The sequence below is a fragment of the Vulpes vulpes genome, chromosome 16, assembly GCF_048418805.1.
Source record: "Vulpes vulpes isolate BD-2025 chromosome 16, VulVul3, whole genome shotgun sequence".
NCBI lineage: Eukaryota > Metazoa > Chordata > Mammalia > Carnivora > Canidae > Vulpes > Vulpes vulpes.
Genome location: NC_132795.1, coordinates 34,350,829 through 34,371,588, shown reverse-complemented (window position 1 = coordinate 34,371,588; position 20,760 = coordinate 34,350,829). Strand labels below are relative to the sequence as shown.

The following is a 20,760-nucleotide window of genomic DNA, read 5'->3' as shown; positions in this document are numbered from 1 at the left end:
AGAATTCTTCTGTCTTTTGTTAAGTACCTGGTAGCAGTTTTGGTAACATTTTTTTTTTTTATAATCAGGGATCTGAAGAACAATGAAATTTCCTGGACTATTGAAGACATGAACGGTGCTTTCTCTGGGCTGGACAAACTGAGACGGCTGTGAGTAGGATCTGCTCCATGGTTGCCTAACTCTCTGACCTCTACTCTGTGAAGTCCACTCTGAGATTTGAGAGAATTTAGGACTAGAGGCTCAATCTGGTTGCTTCCCTTGGTCATTTCCCCAAATGAATGTTGTTCTACAAGATGGGTATTAATTAGCTTTTCTTCCTTGGTATGGTGGTTTTATTCAACACTTTGGTGAGTGTTTTATTCAACACTTTGGTGAGTCGTATGTACTTATGTTAATATCTAGACAAAAATTTTTAAATTGTTCTGAGTGCTTAGAATCTTGGGATTACCATTGTAAAAGTACATTTCCTAATTTCATCATTTTGAAACTTTCAGTGTTGCATCCTGCTCACAGGGATTTTTAAGTGACATGATCCAGAGTCTGCTGGTGATACTGCAGTAGGTTCCAAGCAGTACAGCAGAAAAAAAAAAACTTGCTTCTGTTCAGCCTTAAAGTGGCCTTGTAGATGCCCAAAGTCTGTGTTTTAAAATTTCAAGCTGAGTTCCATATAACCCTAAACTTTGAAGGATGATGAAAGTGTCCATGGGGAGGAAGGGAAAGGAGAAGATCTGAACTATTATTGTTGCACTAATTACAGTTCTAAGACCATTTACTTGGAAGTTTCTACCTCTTCCTAAGAGGACTTTGAAAATCACAGCTTCAATAACCACCAGAGTAGCTTATTGAATACCTATATTGGCTGGGTTTCTGTTGAATGCTTTGAGACCATGCTGACCTGTATCACTGAACGAGATGGCATGAATATGTTTTTACAGGATATATTGGTTAACTGAAGAAAATAGAATCATCCACAGTGACTTTAAAAGCAATTCTTTTCATGAGAATTCCACCCCCAAATGACTTTAACTGTTCCAATGTAACTTTTTTCTTCCCCCCCCCAGAATACTCCAGGGAAACCGGATCCGATCTATTACCAAAAAGGCCTTTACTGGTTTGGACGCATTAGAACATCTGTGAGTGACTGGAATTTAATTACCCTAAAAGAGTGTGGGATGGTTATCTGTTTATGTGCCATGAGAGATAAACTAGAATGTAGATTTGTTGGCATCCTCTCCATACCATAAAGTATATTTTCATACCCGCTTATCCTCTACCTACCTGTTTATCTACCTGCCTGTATCTGTATGGAAGTAAATAGTTAAACATTTTCCTTTGCATTTGAGGACATCACTACACATTATTGGGTTTTCTTTGCGTTATTTTTCTCAAGTAGTGACACATTTAATTTTTTAAAAAACCTACCATTTATTGTGCACTTACTGTACATTAGGAATTATGGCAGGTATTTATGTATAGCCTCATTTAATCCTTGTAAGAAAACGAGTCAATAGCTTCTGTTACCTTTATTTTTAAGTAAAGAAGTGAAGGTGCTGGGTGTCCATTGATTCCATTGACTTGCATTTTATTTTTTAATTTTATTTATTTATTTTTAAAATATTTTATTTATTTATATTAATGAGAGACACACAGAGAGAGAGGCAGAGACACAGCAGAGGGAGAAGCAGGCTCCATGCAGGTAGCCCGATGCGGGACTCGATCCCAAGATCCCGGGATCACACCCCTGGGCCGAAGGCAGATGCTCAACCACTGAGCCACCCAGGTGCCCCTGACTTGCATTTTAAAGATTAAAAAAGACAATTCTCCGTGGTCCTCAGGAGTGACATTAGGAGAGTAGTAGCACTGCTTTGAGACTGATTAGTTTGTCATTGCTGCCATTGCGTTATAAATCACACACCTGTTTTTCCATCTTTGTTCTTTCTCTTATTCAGTTTTGCTACCAACCCATCGGGTCGCAATTGACAGAGGCAGGACTCAAGCCAGGGCTGCCTCTGCCACAAGTATCCTTGTGCCACACTAGCTCCGGTCCCCACAGTCTCTGTGCCATCCCCTCTTAGTAACTCCTGGCACATATTTTTCAAATGACATTTAGGGATGCCGATCTTTCCAGCCACTAGAAGGGCAAGCTAGACAGTCCTGATAGGAGGCAAAACCTGCAAAACCTGCACTGAGGCAACCAGCTTCTTACAATCACGCGTACATGTCTTACACATGTGTGTGGCAAGAGTACAAAGTCAGAGAAAATATCTCCACCCTGACTATTAGGGAATGTATAGCCAAAAGCTTTAATATCCATTAACTTGGACAAAAGAAGTTCAAGGCACTTGGGCTTGAACGCGCATTGAGTACCAGGAGAGAAGATTTCGCCATTGTGTGCGACCACCTTGCTGTCTTCTGACTCACTTATTAGTTTGAGGGAGGCCTGGATTGCCAGCCGCGCTGACAGAGCAGTTCAGGCCGGAGTCGGATGATTCTGCAAAGCAGAATTTGGAAGGGCGGACCGGTGTTGCTGGACTTCTTGAAACAAATTATTTTCAAAGGGAAACTAGCCAAAGGGTTTGTCATCTGACCCATTCCATTTCTGGGAAAGTGGAATTAGTGGATCAGTGGAGTATTAACCTCTGCTTAGTTTTCTAAGCCTTCTTGACTCTCCCAGCCTCTTTCTCTGCCCACATTGGGTACCTTCACTCTGTCCTCTGTTGCCCCCATCTCATTCAGAATCCTTTTTTGTATACCCTGACCCTGGAAAGGAAAACACAGTAGTAATCATTATGGAGAGTGCTTTAACTCAAACTGCTCACAATACTAATTAAAAATAAAGTCAGCCTAGAATATTCTCCAGTTTTTTAAATGCCCTGCCCGAAGTACATCTTGTCTGAACATCTTATTGTCTCCACTGGTGAGTTGTGTGGAGCAGAATGAGCTACTGACCAAGAGCATAGGTTTTGAAACTGAAAATAATCGAGTCCACCTCTTATCTGCCCCTTTCCTGGTAAACAAGAGAGTAAAACCATCTTCTTTTGGGTTGCTGTGAGGAATAAATGTAATACTATGTCAGTGTAAATCCTTTAACCCAGTGCATATCCTAGAAAGTATTTTATACACGAGGGTTTTTTTTTTAAAAGCATAACTATGAGAAATTTTACTTGTGTATTTAAAAGTTACTATTGCAAATTGAACACCAATAAAAAGTAAATTTATAAAAAAAAATTTTTTAAAAAGTTACTATTGGTTACTAATTTGAATATTGAAAACACAGTAAAACAGTACAGCAGAACAAATCATAAAACTACAAAAAAAAAAAAAAAGAAAAGAATACAGCAAAACAGCTTAAATCCTCATGAGTCAAATAACCTGTACGTGATGATATAAAACAGGTCTTTTTTTACTATGACAGAACCGGCCTCTGATACAAATACTGTTGTTCTTTGGTCCAGACTTCCCTAATGGGTTCTTTTTGGAGTTGCCAGGTCGGTGCATTTCAGCACATGGAGTAGTTTGGTGAATGGGGGGTTGGGGGGACGCATACGGGTTCAGCTTCTGCAGGAGGTCTACGGTGACCATGATTCGCTCTAATGTGTTCAATTTGGTTGTTTTCAGAGATCTGAGTGACAACGCAATCATGTCATTACAAGGCAATGCATTTTCACAAATGAAGAAGCTTCAGCAACTGTAAGCTTTCCTTTCCTTTTCAAGAGTTTCAAATAAAACACGGTGTCAGAGGAGCTGTCCTGGGGCACGTCCCACGTAGATCACGTGTCTGTAAAAAGCATCTAGCATGTTCTCAGCATACTTACTTTTTATACTAGGAAGCAAAGGGACTTGGTGATTTGTTCCCTTTGTTGAGAATAGGAGTATCTTTTGGTTTCTGTTACGAATTTGCAGTTTAAATCTGTGGGACCTAATGCAGTGCAAGGCCCAGCCTCGTAGCGGGTCTTGAGGAGTGAGGTGTTTTCAGGACAGCAGCGGCTCTCCCTCAGGAGGTCAGCGGGAACAACACCACGGTGCTCGCACATCTCTTACATTTTAAGATGAGCTAGAGAATACTTTGTGCATGGGGTGTGTATATTTTGTTTCTGCATTCATTGCCTTGTTAATATTTACTTGAGTTAGTTTACTCGTAGAATCTGCATTTCATATAAAACAAATTGAACATAATTACTCTCCTCAGGCATTTAAATACATCAAGCCTTTTGTGCGATTGCCAACTAAAATGGCTCCCACAGTGGGTGGCGGAAAACAACTTTCAGAGCTTTGTAAATGCCAGTTGCGCCCATCCTCAGCTGCTAAAAGGAAGAAGTATTTTTGCTGTTAGCCCAGATGGCTTTGTGTGTGGTGAGTGTAACTGTTGCCTCTGCCTTCATTCTTCTTTTTTCCCCTCCAATGAATGGTCTTGCATAAGCTTCTGTTCTCTTAATGAAGCTTTTATTTCTGCTGAGGTAGATGAAAATGGATCTCTAGCATGCTGATGATTTTAATGTCACAGAGGAGAAGGAGTTTCCGAAAATGTCTGTGTTTTGACACCAGGGTGGTTTGGTGGAACAAGAAGGACGTTGAGTCTTGGGAGAACTGATGGGCCTTCGCGGCCCTCCCAACTTCCCTAAATCTCAGTGTCTCCGTCTATGGGAAGGGAAGTCTGCAGACCGCCCTCCCCAATTTCAGGCTTGTTGAGAGCCTGAACTAACCCCTGTGTAAATGCCGTGTGTTGGGGTAGAAAGAGAAAATTATGAGCTAAAAATTGTGCTCCTGCTGGGTAAAGCATTACAAGTACTTGGAAGTTTGAATTGATTGCAAATCAACGTAAGGTCCATTGTTTTAGCGTCTAAGAATCTCAGCGCTAGAAATCCCAAACCTCACATACCGAGTCAGCAGATCCAGGTCAAAACCCCAGGTTTTCTTCTCCCTCATGCAGGCTACTGTCTGCTGCACTACCCCTGCTCTTTACTACGCACTGCCATGGAGACCTGGGTAAAGATAAATGCGCAGATAGAACACGAAATCAAAGTTTGCTTAAACTTCAGCATATGTTTTAAGATATTACAGAACCTGATTTTACACTGGCCTTTAAAAATTTATTTGAAACTGCTTTGCCTGTGATTGTTTAGTCAAATACAAGAAAAATATATTTTTTTAGGTTGCAGCATTAAACGGTGCCAACGGTTTCTGGAAATAAAACGTCTGATGTAGCTTTTGGATCTAAATAAGCTTTTGGCATTCATTTAGAAGGGCCCGAGCCATGCCTTTCCCATGGTGCTTATTTCGCAGTTCTCTAGTCCCAAGATAAGAACTCCGTTATTTTGAGACGTGTGTATGGTATCCGTAGATTTTTCTTTCAGTCCCTCCGTTGTGAATCTTAAACATTGATTTACCAGATGAGAACTTTAGAAGAATCGTAGAGAAGAAGAAACCGTCTTGATGACAACGTGATATTGGAAGTGAGCAGCGTCGGGGTCACCAGAGCATTCCCAAGCCCCATTCACCCACACACATGCATGCTCACACCAAACACACGCATGTATGCACTCGGGCGGTTTTCTTCCAGAGCACCCAGAAACTATCTTTTGGTAGATCTGAGCTGTTTCCTTTCTGGGTTTAGAGCATCTCCAAGAAACTGCAGTTCAAAAAAGGTGACTTTTCCAAAAAGTAACAGAGAACTAAAAATAACCATTTGGAATGAAAGAGTTGCCCAGCTCTAATTACCATGTAGCGCTGACAGTGTAGCATAGCGGCCTGATTGATTGTCTACCCTCAACCCCAGGCGGAAGCCAGGGTCTCACAGGGACTTTGAGAGATGGTTTTTCTTTTGCTACAGGACTATTTGTTTCAACTCTATCTAAAAATTACTGCTCTTTAATACAGGTTCTGTTTTTGGTAAATGAGGTGTTAATTGCTGTCTTTAGTGATATTGATTTCTTAATTTTGCTGGTGCTTATTCGTGGATAACGTGGGAAAAATTGCAGTTCCTACTAGTAGCTTTTAACGATGATCCATGAGCCTAGAAACTTCTTAACTGATTTCTTCTTTTTTTTTTTTAACTGATTTCTTCTTGTGTATGTGTATATATATATACATATATACACACACACACATATATATATATATATTTTTTTTTAAGCCTAAGGAGCCTAGGATAAACTATATTCCAAAGAAAGAGTCTCCTCTCAGATAATGACCGATAAATAGGTCTCAGTCTCTATTTGAAGTGAACAAATTCGTGTATAAATGCTCTCCTGGGCTGTCCTTTCCACATGAGGACTGTTGGTCCCATCTGGGAAGCCTACACAAAGGGTCACATGCAAGCCGTCGTCTGTTTGGAGTTTCTTGGTATGAAAACCTGAGTGGCGTTTGGACTCTCAAGCCTTAAAATGGTTTTGTTTCCTCCTCTCCTTCTTAAACAGATGATTTTCCTAAACCCCAGATCACCGTTCAGCCAGAAACACAGTCGGCAATAAAAGGTTCCAATTTGAGTTTTATCTGCTCAGCCGCCAGCAGCAGTGACTCCCCAATGACTTTTGCTTGGAAAAAAGACAATGAACTACTGCACGATGCCGAAATGGAAAATTACGCACACCTGCGCGCGCAGGGTGGCGAGGTGATGGAGTACACCACCATTCTCTGGCTCCGCAATGTGGAATTTGCCAGCGAAGGGAAATATCAGTGTGTCATCTCCAATCACTTCGGTTCATCCTACTCTGTCAAAGCCAAGCTTACAGTAAATAGTATGTGACCTGACTTTTCCATTTGCGTGTACAGACGCCTTTTAGATTTGGTTTTCTCTCTTTCTCTTCCTTCCACCGCTGTCTCCTGCTCATGGTTCCCCACCTAACCCTGCCTCTCTCTACCTCTCAGGCCACAACATTAAGATCCTTGGTACCTACATGAGCACTTCCCGTGTGCAGGACCCCGTCTTGGTGGGTAGCACGGAGAGGAACCACATGTCATTTGTGTGGTCCACTCTTTGGGAGTTTGCAACGTGTTAGTCTGATGTGGGAGGCCATGAAGGGTGGCTTTGCAGCACCCCACCTTTAATTCAGAGATCTGGCTTTGGAGCCTGCCACTCCTGCTTACAGCTGAGTGACTCTTAGCAAGATACTTAACCTCCCTGTGTCTCCATTTCCACATCTTTCAATTAGGAACAGCAGTACCTACCTCACGGAGGTATGATAATAAAATAATTGGTGTAAAGGACTTAGCCTGGAATACAGTGAATGCTGACTAAATGCACCAAGTATTAGCTGCCATTAATAAAAATACGTAATTGTTTGCTTTGTGTGACCCGAATACTTTTTTTTTTTGTTTGTTTCTTTTAATGACAGGAACCTTACCACTTTATTATTTAATTATTTGTACCTTCCAGGGTAAAAGATTTTGGTGTATGATTCATTAATGCATTCATTCCACAAATGGCTGCGGAGGCCTGATGCATAGAACAATTTTGAGTTTAAAATTGTAGGACACAAAAAATAAATAAATAAAAAATAAAATAAAACTGTAGGACACAACACGTATCTGAAGTCACAGAATGTAAGAGCCAGGAGGGACTTAAAAAAAAAAAAAAAAAAAGATGATGATGATGATGAAATGAGTGGTCTGGGTACAAAGAGGTGAATTGATCTGCCCAAGATCTCCCAGATAATTACTGAGGAAACTAAAAAGTAAGTTGGGGAAGTAGAAAGCTGTATAGTCTGTCCATCAGGTGACCCGTGTGTCAGCCTGACCTCATCCTTTCTGTACCTGTGCGTAACCGTGGGGGGATCTCTTCATCTCAACTTTAGATTCTTTGTCTTGCAGTCAGAAATAACCTCTGCCTGACCTATGGCAGGGGCATTTGTGAGTATACGTCTAAAAAACAAACAAAAAAAACCAGAATGAAAATCTTTAAAACTCTGTAGCACTAATACACACTCTTTATCTGATTTCAGTGCTCCCTTCCTTCACCAAGACCCCCATGGACCTCACCATCCGTGCCGGGGCCATGGCGCGCTTGGAGTGTGCTGCCCTGGGACATCCAGCCCCGCAGATAGCCTGGCAGAAGGATGGGGGTACAGACTTCCCAGCCGCGAGGGAGAGACGCATGCATGTTATGCCTGAGGATGATGTGTTCTTTATTGTGGATGTGAAGATAGAGGACATTGGGGTTTACAGCTGCACAGCCCAGAACAGTGCGGGAAGCATTTCTGCTAATGCAACTCTGACTGTCCTGGGTAAGTGGCTGTTGTCAGATTCCGTGATAAAAATTAAACACGCTAGCTCGGCCAAAGGCCCCAGGTGTCAGAAGTTGCGAGGGTGAGAGATAATCCATAGGACACTGCCCTTCCCTGGAAAGAACAGACGGCTTCCCAGGAGCACCTTACATCTGTGTGTGTGGCCAATGGGACAAGTCTATTCCTCTCTTTCAAGGGGCAGGGAAGAGTAAATGCTGTGTCGCTTCCCCGTTTTTGCAGGAATCACCTTCCTCTCCCCTACTCTCCCCATCGCAGAGGCTCTACCCACAGTCTCCACCCTATGAAACACGTATGAGAAGATAAGTCATGTGAGCACTTTAGGAAGGACCTATCCTCTCTTGTCTTGGTCTACTGTACCGTTCTGGAAACCAGAGTGTGTCTTTTACCTTTTGCCTAAACAGGAGCTTTTGAAAAATGTGCACATGTTCATCGTATACGTATCTTTGAGGGAGTTGAGCAAAGTAGCCTATGAACACCAAAGAATAGGTGTACCTTCAGACTTTAGCATATAGGTTTGGACATCCAGCCCCAGAAAGTTCCCCCTTAAAAATTTAAACATTCTGACTTTTTTTCATTCATTGACCTACCCCCCTGCTTGAAATTATTTTTAGGCATTTTTTCCATTTCTAAGAGATACCTAGAATGTTTTGCATTGCCCCTCTCATTCCATCCCAAGAGTGGGAGAGACTTGGCAGCCCGGGTGGCTCAGCGGTTTAGCACTGCCTTCGGCCCAGGGTGTGATCCTGGGGTCCCGGGATCGAGTCCCACATCAGGCTCCCTGCATGGAGCCTGCTTCTCCCTCTGCCTGTGTCTCTGCCTCTCTCTGTCTCTCATGAATAAATAAAATGAATTAAAAAAAAAAAAAGACTGGGAGAGACTGAGATTGAAAAAAAATAGTAAACATTATCCTTAACAGGTGTTACAAGTGACAGCCAGGTAACAAAATGCAATCCCGATCGTGGTGTGCGTGTGTAGGCTCTCAAAGGAGCGTACGTGTGAGGCCGTGGAAGGGTACGATGTTAGGTTCCAGTGGTATGCACTCGGGGGGTGGGTCTTCGGACCTACCTGCCAAACCCAATCTCATGGAGGGGCTCAAAAGCACACCCCTTGTTATTTCAGAAACACCATCGTTTTTGCGGCCCCTGCTAGACCGAACCGTGACCAAGGGAGAAACTGCTGTCCTGCAGTGCATCGCTGGAGGCAGCCCCCCTCCCAGGTTGAACTGGACCAAGGATGACAGCCCCTTGGTGGTCACCGAAAGGCACTTCTTTGCAGCAGGCAATCAGCTGCTGATCATCGTGGACTCTGATGTCAGTGACGCCGGGAAATACACGTGTGAAATGTCGAACACCCTGGGCACCGAGAGGGGCAACGTGCGCCTCAGCGTGATCCCCACCCCCACCTGCGACTCCCCTCAGATGACCGCCTCGTCGCTGGACGATGACGGGTGGGCCACCGTGGGCGTCGTGATCATAGCGGTGGTGTGCTGCGTGGTGGGCACGTCGCTCGTGTGGGTGGTCATCATATACCACACACGGCGGAGGAACGAAGATTGCAGCATCACCAACACAGGTGTGTAAACAGAAGCTTGGCCCCGGGGGGCCGTAGTCATGTGTGTCTGTGGTCCTGTGGTCATTTTCTTCCAGAACGTGTGTGTCTCTCACAGCTTGAGGCCGTGTCAGAAGGGTGACTCATTTGTTTCAAGCGGCAGGAATATGGTCAGCTAAAAATAACACCCCGGCCCCAAATAAAGCTGGTGGTGTTTAAAGATTAATCCTTTTTGTTAAGCCCCCCGCAGAATGCCCTGCTGGCTGTGCGATCTGGTCCAAACACAGGGTCAAGCGGTCCCACTGCTTCACACGGGGGTGACCTACGAGGCCTCCACCCCTGTGTAGCTCTTGTCTCGTCATGGGTGTGCCCGTGTGCAGGCGTGCAGGGAGGATCCCCTTACTGTTGGGAGGGGCCGTGACTTGAGGAACATGTGTGAACTCCACACCCATGCATCCTGAGTCCGAAACACGGTAGAAATCAAGCTTAATTGGGGAGCTTAGCTACTACCCCACCGAGACTCCCAGGCCTTTATGTTCTGGAACATCACTTTCGGAAATTCGGGAGGGGCATCCAGATAAAGGTAGAAAATTGGCTTGTGCTGCCCCCAGCAGCAGAGCCCCAATCTTCCTCACCTGAGGACTGGACAACCGAGATGGGTTTTCAGGAGTAGACTTCTTTGGTCTGGACACAAACGGAGACCGTGTATGTACTGTCCATCGGGGAAGGTTGTAGGGCCGTGTCCAATCATTCCTGGTTAACACTGCTGTCGTCGGGTTACAGATGAGACCAACTTGCCGGCAGATATCCCGAGTTACTTGTCATCTCAGGGAACCTTAGCCGACAGGCAGGATGGCTACATCTCCTCAGAAAGCGGAAGCCACCACCAGTTCGTCACTTCTTCAGGAGGTGGATTTTTCTTACCGCAACATGACAGCAATGGTAAGTGTTTAAAATGAACCCTGGACCCCATGGTTGTCTTGAAACAATCTGATGGAAAAGCTCGGATACAGTATTAATTTTCACCAGAAATAGATACACTCCTAGATCTAGGGACTGACCCAAGATCACTGGCAAAGCTGAAATTAAATGCGGTTATGCCTTTCTCTTAAATACTAGAAAAATCTTTGTTTCTGATAATAAGAGAAGACAAGTAGGAAAATTAAAGCTTAATTTCTCAAAAAAAAAAAAAAAAAGCCTAATTTCTCCATGCAGCATGATACTTTCTTTATGCTCGAAGTGTTCCTTGGCCCTAAAAGTCCTCCTTTCTTAAATGGCATTAACTGCTTTCACATATGGTCGTAAAACGTCAAAATGATTTAAGATTCTATTAGAGAAATCAGATTTTTGACTCTTGCTTTAAGAACTGCATGGTTTTAAGAATGCTTGTGAAGGAGCCGTAATGCAGGCACACGGGCTTGGTCCAAGACCCCCTTCCGACACTTGCTCCCTGTGCATCCTGGGCAGTCATACACTACTTCCTTATTGGGTGGTTATGAAATTCAGTCAAATGATATCGGAAACCTGTATGGTGCTTGGCACACATCAAGGGCTCCCAAAGTAGAAACTGTTGACATTCTTTTCAAACATTTTACCGTCTTTTCCCACAAGCACTTATTGACTATCTGCTCTGCGGTGGATCCCGGAGTCAACATGTTTTCGGACTCCTAGTGTAGGCAGTAGTGAGACAAGGAAAAGGCAACAAATCGTCCCAAAGTGTTTGGCAAGGCAAGTGATAGAGAGTATACAGATGGAAGATTTGCACACACACGGGGTTGTTCTGGTTGGACTCATTCAGTTGCAGCCTCCTTCAAATGTAGCAGGGTCTACTGAAGAGACATTTATGAAAACTTAAAGCAACAGACCCGGAACATAATAATGCCGTGTCACTTGGATGCTGGAGCTGGCGATTGATCCTCTGGGAGCAGCTCTAGAGGCCACCAGCCCTGAATGTGAATCACGTCTTGCGCATTCTTTTCTGAGACTGCCCAGTTCCCACTTCCCAGGTTCCCAGGCACATGGCCCATCGAGGCCTCTCTCACCTGTGCTACATCTCTTGTCCTTGTGGCCACGACTAACCGGCACATCATTTCTGGGTTGTTTGGCTCAGATACTCACAATAGAGTGGGGGGGGGGGGGGGGAGGTGGTTGTTGTTTGGGCTGAGCTCAGCTTTGAGCTGAGCATTCAGAGATCATTTGTTGAATGCCACTTCCTGGTCCTGCTCATCTGTGACTTTCGGGAGGGAGGGGGCAGCGCTAATGGCCTCGTGTGTTTCAGGCCACAGCTGCTTTGGCTGCAGTGTGCACGTGCAGGTCAGTTCCTCTTGGATGCTCCTGGGCGCCAGCACCCAGGTGAACACATGTCGTACAATGGTTAATCGCGTCCTCTTCTTGGAAGATGGCACAGATTTAGTCACTAATCTGTAGGCCTCAGTAAATGTTTTAAAACCCTAACATAAATTTCTCTAGTTTTTTTCTTTTGTATGCCATTCTATCCAAAATTTTTATCTATAAATATGGAAAATGCCCAAAGTGGAGAGAATGTTGACAGGTACTTGAATCAAATTCATTCAGTGACTACAATGTCTGTTTTGAAGGGACCTGCCACATTGACAATAGTAGTGAAGCAGATGTGGAAGTTGCCACGGATCCGTTCCTTTGTCCCTTTCTGGGGTCCTCAGGCCCTGTGTATTTGAAGGGGAATGTGTACAGCTCAGATCCATTTGAAGCCTATCATACAGGTATGTGATTCTCTTACCTGATTTCTCTTCTGTTTCCTGGAGACTTCCAGAAGCACTAACTCTATCTCTGATACTCTCCTTAATTTTCAAAGGTTGTGGTCCTGACCTGAGAACAGCCTTGATGGACCACTGTGAGCCCAGTTACATAAAGAAAAAGGAGTGCTACCCATGTCCTTATCCTTCAGAGGACTCCTGCGAACAGAGTGTCAGTGATATAGGATGGCCTTCACATGTGAGGAAGTTACTCAACTCTACTTACTCTCAAAATGAAGGAACTGGAGTGAAAAGTTTGTGTCTAAACAAGTCCTCTTTAGATTTTAGTCCAAGTCCAGAGCCAGCATCAGTTACTTCAAATAATTCTTTCATGGGTAAGTTTATTAAATTATTAGACACCTTGACTCAGGCAGGACTCCTATTCCAAGTTGCATGTGGGAGAGCAATGAGCCTCAAATGCCAAACTTGTTGAAAAATGTTTTTTTTCTTTTTTTAAAAAATCATGTTGTCATGACATCCTATGAGTTAGTATACGTGTTTCTAAAGGCGAAGTCAGACATGGGGGATTTTACTTGATTATGTATTTAATCCGTAACTAAGCCTTAGGAGCTTTCTGGTTAACTCTGTGTGTGGCATCATCTAGAGGACAAGTTTTGGGAGTGACTTAGGAGCTCCATTTGTCAGCCATGTGGAAAAAGTGGTTTTGGGCTACAGCAGCTTTTGGGGTGGAGTTGTATGCACTGCATGATTGTGGTTTGGGATGTCTGGTGGGTCACCCTTTGACTCTGGTCAAAGGGTGGACAGCGTCCCACCTGGCAACAACCGCCTGTCAGCCAGGCCGGACTGCTTTGGCAGAGGAGACCATCAGAGCCTCAAAGCCCAAGTCGATGGTGGTAGACTCTGGCTAGCGCCAAGACTCGTTTGTGGATTTCTTTTTGTCTAGTGCATGGGGACAAAGGATGGAAGAACTGAGATCATCTTTTCACTAAATGGAGATATGGGAAAATGAACCACAAATTGTCTTGTTTTAATAAAAAAGAATCTTAAAATATTTTACCCCATTTTGAGAAATTGTATGTTTTGTCACAGTATAATTGCTTACTCCTTTTTCAAAAAATGAAAATGACTTTTTTTATGACTGTGACAAGAATTTGAGGCAGTTAAATAATATTTCGCCAGTAAAGAAGAAAGGGCAAGGCATCAGGATTATTTTGGAAGAAACTTTCTATACCCAGGTGCAGTTGATACCTGCTAACCCACAATCCAGATCTCCTACATGGAGAATTGTGCACTGTCAAGTACTAAAGCCAGGGTTTGGAAGAACTTACACTGGGGAACCTCATTGCTCAATGATTACTATTACTGTAGAGGATGAAATGTGATAAAGAATGGACATACGGTATTCATTACCCAGCTCCATATTGTAAGTTCTCTCTCCATAACTGGATGCACACATGCCCGATACCATAAATGACTTGTAGAAAACATTTACTCGTGTTCACGGGCAAAGATGCTCCTTCATTGGAAATGTGTTTTCATTTACATGCTACCAGTGGACCCATTCGCTCAAGGGCTTGCTTGCTTGCTTGCTTTCAGGAACTTTTGGAAAGCCTCTGAAGAGAGCTCATCTGGATGCCTTTTCAAGCTTTGGACAGCCAGTGGATTGTCAGCCAAGAGCCTTTCACCTGAAAACTCGTTCTTCCCCAGACTTGGACTCTGAGTCAGAGGAATATGGGAAAGAAAGGACAGATTTTCAGCAAGAAAATCACACATGTACCTATAAACAGACCGTAGAAAACCATAGGACTCCAAATTTTCAGTCTTATGACTTGGACACATAGACAGAATGGGAGCAAAGAAGAGCTCTAACATACTACCTCAAGTGGACTTTTATTTAAAAGAGAGAATCCTATGTTTTTAAATGGAGTTATGAATTTTAAAAGGATAAAATGTCTTATTTATACAGATGGACCAAAATTACAAAAAGTTATAAGAATTTTATACTGGGAGTAACTTTCATATAAGAATACCTTTTTAAAACTATTTTAACTTTGTTTTATGCAAAAAAAAAAATCTTATGTAAGTTAATGGTGTGAATCCATGACTATTTTATGTATTTTTATAATGCCAGATTTCTTTTTATTGAAAATGAGTACTAAAGCATTTTAAATAATACCTGTCTTGTACCCTTTTTGAATAGAGTTCACTTAATTTTATTTTGCACATTGCATTTAATAAAATGTGTCATTGGGATCCCATGCCCCATCTATACAACTACAGTTTTTATTGTTTTTGACACATTTTAGGCTTAATAATTTCATATTATCATGTCTCAAATTGATGGAAATTAGGCTCAGCACATTAAAATATAAGCAAAAAGATGACCACTCTGCCTATCACACAGGTTGAGGTAATACGGACTCTAATTGGATTAGTGTATGTGAAAGCACATTATAAATGTAAAAGAACTACAAAGATTTGAGGTACATTAATTTATTCCTAACTTTACAAATAAAAAAAAGATTTGTTGGTATAGTCTGCTCTAATGCAGTACAGCCACCATTGCTTAAATCACTGTTCAAGCCATGTTTCTTTAATTATAATAATGCCTTATGTGGTCTAATGCCCTGTGCTTTTCCAAATAGTTTCACATTCACCATCCCTTTAATTATAACAAGAGCGTGGTTTATTGCACATTTCTATAGTTAAAATGGCTATAACCAAGGTGGATTTTCATCCAGTGTTCCAGCTGAGAATGGGATGTTGATGGAATTCTTGGTTATTCTTACTGATTTTCTGCTGGATGAGCAGTTCTAATAGCTACTTTTAAACTATTCTGCAACATTCCTTAAGAATTAAAATACTTTTCTAATTTGGTCATCCTGCTCTACTTGTTAAAAACTGAGTATCAAATCTGTTACTTGAACGATTTAAAATACTTGTTTTAAACAGTATTTAGATAAAAACGGCATTACATGACTGGCGTGTACACACACAAAATGAATATAGTCATTTTAAAAATTAAGCGACATTGTTTTAAGTAATTGAAATAAACTTAAGCTTAACAATTCACATGATGAAACGGGGTTGTTTTAAAACAAATTCTTGTTTTCATCTGTAGTGTAAAGACAAATCCTCTTGCCCAGAAGTTAGATATGCGTGGGAAGAGTTAACATCGCACATTAAGCTTTAAAATCTAACCTGATGAAGGTGTTAATTTATGCCATTGTCAGTTCTTTGAACTAAAGTGAAAGCAGATATTAGAAAAGCAGATTCTTCTCAGAGGATCTGTTGGGGATGACTTTTCCTGCTTAATGAGTGTATAGCTTTGTTGTTTGTTACCCAGAAACCTGGAACTCAGATTCAGTAAGATTTTCCTCCTTTAGTTTGGACACCAGAGGCCAGGAAGTGGATCCTTCCCTGGACCACCAGTAACTAACTGCAGAGAAGTGATTTTTTATGCTTTGGCTTTATCCTATTGCCAGATTCTCAAAATCGTATTGTTAATCTGTCTTCATTATTGCCAGATGCCATGCAAGCATTGATAGAGGTCTATTCAATGATTATGAACCTCTTTTAAAGGATTTAGTTTTTCCAGAGTTAGCCCCAAAGGGTTAAATCATTAACACTTGAAATTCAAAAAGTAGATTTACTCTACATTAATACGGTCTTTCCCTTTCACTCTGTGCTGAAACCTATGAATTACATATAATTTTGGCTGTAGGGAAAAGCAAGCAATTTCTCATTGACATTTGCAGGAAAAGAATATATAATATTGAGTCTCCATATTAAAATGAATCTAGTAGGTATTAAGATATCCTAAAATAATAGACTTCAGAAAAAAATAGATTTAAACATTAAATCATTTGGCTTATTTGAAAAGAAATGCTTAAAATTTTCAGTTTAATCTTTCTATACTTTCCAATAAAGACCAACTCATGTACAACATATCTTAATGTCGTAGATATGATGTTCACCCAACTTCGTACACTGTTTTTTCTTCATTACTAACGCTAATGATAACATCGTTACTATGTATAATCTTGGTTGATTTTTAAGATATTGGGAGATAAATATTCCTTACTTGTGGCCGACAACATTTTATGAAATACAATCCATGGGATGTTTACAAACTTATTTTCCCAGTCTCCTTACAGAAAGAAACCAAAAATTATTTCTTAAAATATAGCCAATGGTACTATTGTTTAAAAAAAGGAAAGTGATTTGGTATTTGTACACACCTGAGGGGTTTTAGTCTTTTTTATTTAATGTGATAGGAAGTAATTCATAACCAATATTACAATAGATGTGCTTTGGTGGTATTTTTGAAAGAGAATGAGAACCAAATGTTACCGCAGAGTGCCTGTTCTGTGCCTCCCACTCTTGGAATCTGCAGTGGTTGGACTTGTGTAATAGGATAATTTAGAACTCACTATTTTTTAAGACAGTATTCTATTAACACATTGAATAACTCAGTGTCCTGCCAAAAAAACTATTAGAGTCTTCAAAGAGGGGTACAGTTTCTTCACGAATTGAATAATTTCAATATTCTAGAAATATCCAGTTACCAGAACTTATCTTTTTCATGAGGCATTGCTTAAACAAATGTATAAAAAGTCTTGAAACAGTCTCAAGAGGTTTTAGATTTGTCCAAAAATGGCACAGAGGTACTTTAGTTGGGATTTTCTTTTAAGAGAGAAGAGGGTTCGCCAACATATATTTACTGAGTTATCCCAATATTTGGGGTCTTTGGTTCTATTTTTTTAATTTAAATTCAATCAGTTAAAGTATTATTGGTTTCACAGGTAGAGGTCAGTGATTCATCAGTCTTATATAACACCCAGTGCTCATTACATCACCCAGTTACCCCGTCTTCCCACCTCCCTTCCCTCCAACGACCCTCAGTTTGTTTCCTATGATTAAGAGTTTCTCATGGTTTATCCCCTTCTCTGATTTCGTCTTGCTTTTTATCTTCTTCTTTTGCCCTACGATCCCGTTTTGTTTCTTAAATTCCACAGATGAGTGAGATCATGTAATTGTCTTGCTCTGATTGATGTATTTTGCTTAGCATAGTACCCTCTAGTTGCATCCACCTTGCAAATGATAACATTGCTCTTTTTGATGGCTGAGTAGTATTCCATTGTGTACATATGTATCACATCTTTATCTGTTCATCTGTTGACGCACATCTGGGCTCTTTCCACAATTTGGCTATTGTAGACATTGCTGCTATAAACAATGGGGTGCAGGTGCCCTTTCGGATCACCACAATTGTACCTTTGCAGTGAATCCCTAGTAGTGCAATTGCTGGGTCATAGAGGGTAGCTCTATTTTCAGCTTTTTGAGGAAGCTCCATAGCATTTCCCAGAGTGGCTGCACCAGCTTGCATTCCCACCAACAGTGCAAGAGGGTTCCCCCTTCCTGCATCCTTACCAACATCTGTTGTTTCCTGACTTGGTAATTGTAACCATTCTGATTGGTGTGAGGTGGTATCTCATTGGGGTTTTGATTTGTATTTCCCTGATGCCGAGTGACATTGAGCATTTTTTCTTGTGTCTGCTGGCCATTTGTATGTCTTCTTTGGAGAAATGTCTGTTCACATCTTCAGGCCATTTGGTTGTTTTTTGTTTTTTGTTTTTTGTTTTTTTGAGAAACCTGGTAGTGATGAGTGTCTTTTAATATAGATGTTTGATTTTACTTGAGATATATTATCAAGATAAAACTCCCTTGAAAATCTATATTATAGATTGAAATGTATACAACTCAAATTCTCACTAGTATAAGAATTGTAATTTCTTATTCCTACTGTATTTAGTGTCAAGAGTCTGAATTCCATATCCTCCCATGTGATTACTGATATTCATGAATACAGAAATTATAACCAGTATTCACATGTAGCTTTTTATTAGAATTACATTTTTTAATTAAAGAATTTTTGAGAATACATTTTAAGGAATAAGGCAAAGCAATTCATAACTATTACAATTTCACTCTTGGATGTAATTTTCTCATATCTTTATTGAGTTTCATGGTTGATTTTGGCTTTTAACAAGTTTAACTTTTTTTAAAATCCTGTTTGAACATAACACCTAATGCTTTCATGAGATTATTACCATTGTTTGGGTAGTTACTTTGATGTTTCTGCATATGGCTTTATTTTGATCCACAGCTCAGAGTTGAAATTTGATAACACACTAACAGTTATCACACATTTCATATATGCTTAGTTGTATATTTTGAATAGGTGATATAGAAAGGAGTAAAATGATCTTTGTCCTAATCATCAGTGGGACAGGAAGCAGGTTCATAAATATTTATAATACACTGTGTTAAATGCTATAACTTAGTAGGGCCCCTGTAACTGACACTAATTTTGTCTGTAATTCTAATTGAACTCCCTAAAAGTGTTACATGCAGTTCACGTATCCTAGAAGAAGTTGATTATCTGGGTTTTTCCACCTGTATCCCAGAACAATTGTGCTTCCAATACTCCCGTCCATGTTTAATTATCAATAATCACCACTCCTGTAAATTTGGCACCTGAAATGTCCTCAAGATTATTTATGCCTTCCTTCTTAGCCCATTGCTACTGCCAGGTTCAGACCCTGACCTGTCTCTTAAATCAGTGTCTTCTTGTCCTTTGTCTCTTTGAAACAATTCATTGTTTCACAGAATTATTTTTCTAAAATAGATCTGAATTGGCCACTTTCCTGTTTAAAAACCATTGATGGCTACACTTTAAATCTCAGTTATGATGTATAAGAACTTTCACTCATTGATCCAGCCTACCCTTCAAACCATACCCTTATGTAACTGCCATTCCCCACTTTTCACAGTACGGTACAGTACCCCTCAGCAGATCCTATGCTCCTCTGTGGCTTTATGTTGACCTGTGTACAGCTCAGTGTTGAAATTTGGCAACTACACACTTGTCCTTGTGTATATTATTTCATTTTTGTTTCAATGAGCATTTTTTTTTTTTTTTTTGGTATCTACTGTGCTAGGTCCTACCATAGACGCTGGGCTATTAACAAATACTAAAATAAATATTCTTCAATATTCTTCCCCAAGGAAACTCCTAAACACATGACGAAATTATTACCCTGAAATGTTCTTTTTTCTTCTTTTGAATCCAGAACTTTTTTCAAAAGCAAACCTTTCCTTTTTGCCCCCCACATAGCAGAACTTTATATGAACCACCATGAGAAAATCAGAGGGAAGCTGTTGGTTACAAAGCCAGCTGTGATGTCATTGTATGAAAAATACTAAGAACAGTTAACCTATATGTCAATGGGACATCTTCTAGGAAGAAATAAAGGAAGTCAAAAGATCTGTATTTTTTTTTAACACTCACCAGATGATGTGGTCTAGCAGTCAGTAGGAAAATCAATTCCTGTTCAGTTTATGAAAAGTAAACAGATGGCCAGGTGTGTCAACAGATTTTTTTTTTTTATTGGAGCTGTGCACACAGCTGCACATATTTCTCAGTCAGCTTGCATTTAGGTGTGTCTGTAGCCAGGTGACTTTTGCCCCAGTGGAATGTGTGTAGAGGTGTAAAGTGCCGCTTTCAAGCCTGGAGCATGAAACCTTTACACACACCCTTCCATGTCCTTCTCCTGCAGCGACCTGGTTGATTAGAAAGCTATTGCCTAGAGCTGCTCTTGCCTTGACCTCGGTTGTAGAAGACACCGGGTCTCTGAATGGCTCTATGGAATATGGGCTTGCTACCAACCGAGAGTATTTGCTTTGAAGCCCAACTTAATATAAGTGAGGGAAAAAGTGTTGATTGCACTTGAACATTGTCTTTTGAGTGCACTTACAACAGCTTGTCCTGCCCCATCTTGAAATAGTAATTCTAATGTGAAGAACTGCCCAAGATTCTTTTTTTTTTTTTTTTTTTTATTTATTTACGATAGTCATACAGAGAGAGAGAGAGGCAGAGACATAGGCAGAGGGAGAAGCAGGCTCCATGCACCGGGAGCCCGACGTGGGATTCGATCCCGGGTCTCCAGGATCGCGCCCTGGGCCAAAGGCAGGCGCCAAACCGCTGCGCCACCCAGGGATCCCCTGCCCAAGATTCTTATTGACATTGTTCTTCATTGATTTATAAAGCTCCCTTTTAAAAATAAACAGTTTGGCCTCAATGACCAGCCCTAACACAGATGCCAGAACCTAGGTTCCACTGTTGTGGCCGGCCTTAGGCCTTTGACCCCCACTAGCATTTACTGAATACC

The 20,760-nt window shown here is 41.2% G+C and overlaps 1 protein-coding gene across 3 annotated transcripts in view; it reads left to right on the top strand.

Moving 5' to 3' along the window:
- The window catches only part of LRIG3 (leucine rich repeats and immunoglobulin like domains 3), a 47,858-nt gene extending 33,079 nt beyond the window's left edge, over nt 1-14,779 (top strand). For all 3 annotated transcript variants that reach the window (XM_072742742.1, XM_072742741.1, XM_072742740.1), the window contains exons 9-19: nt 69-149; nt 1,062-1,133; nt 3,619-3,690; nt 4,190-4,353; nt 6,417-6,737; nt 7,941-8,222; nt 9,363-9,815; nt 10,575-10,733; nt 12,389-12,532; nt 12,625-12,900; nt 14,123-14,779. In XM_072742742.1, coding sequence (XP_072598843.1) covers nt 69-149; nt 1,062-1,133; nt 3,619-3,690; nt 4,190-4,353; nt 6,417-6,737; nt 7,941-8,222; nt 9,363-9,815; nt 10,575-10,733; nt 12,389-12,532; nt 12,625-12,900; nt 14,123-14,367 — 2,269 coding nt within the window. In that variant the 3' untranslated portion in view covers nt 14,368-14,779. The remainder of the gene's footprint in view (nt 1-68; nt 150-1,061; nt 1,134-3,618; nt 3,691-4,189; nt 4,354-6,416; nt 6,738-7,940; nt 8,223-9,362; nt 9,816-10,574; nt 10,734-12,388; nt 12,533-12,624; nt 12,901-14,122) is intronic.
- Nucleotides 14,780-20,760: the final 5,981 nt, after the last annotated feature.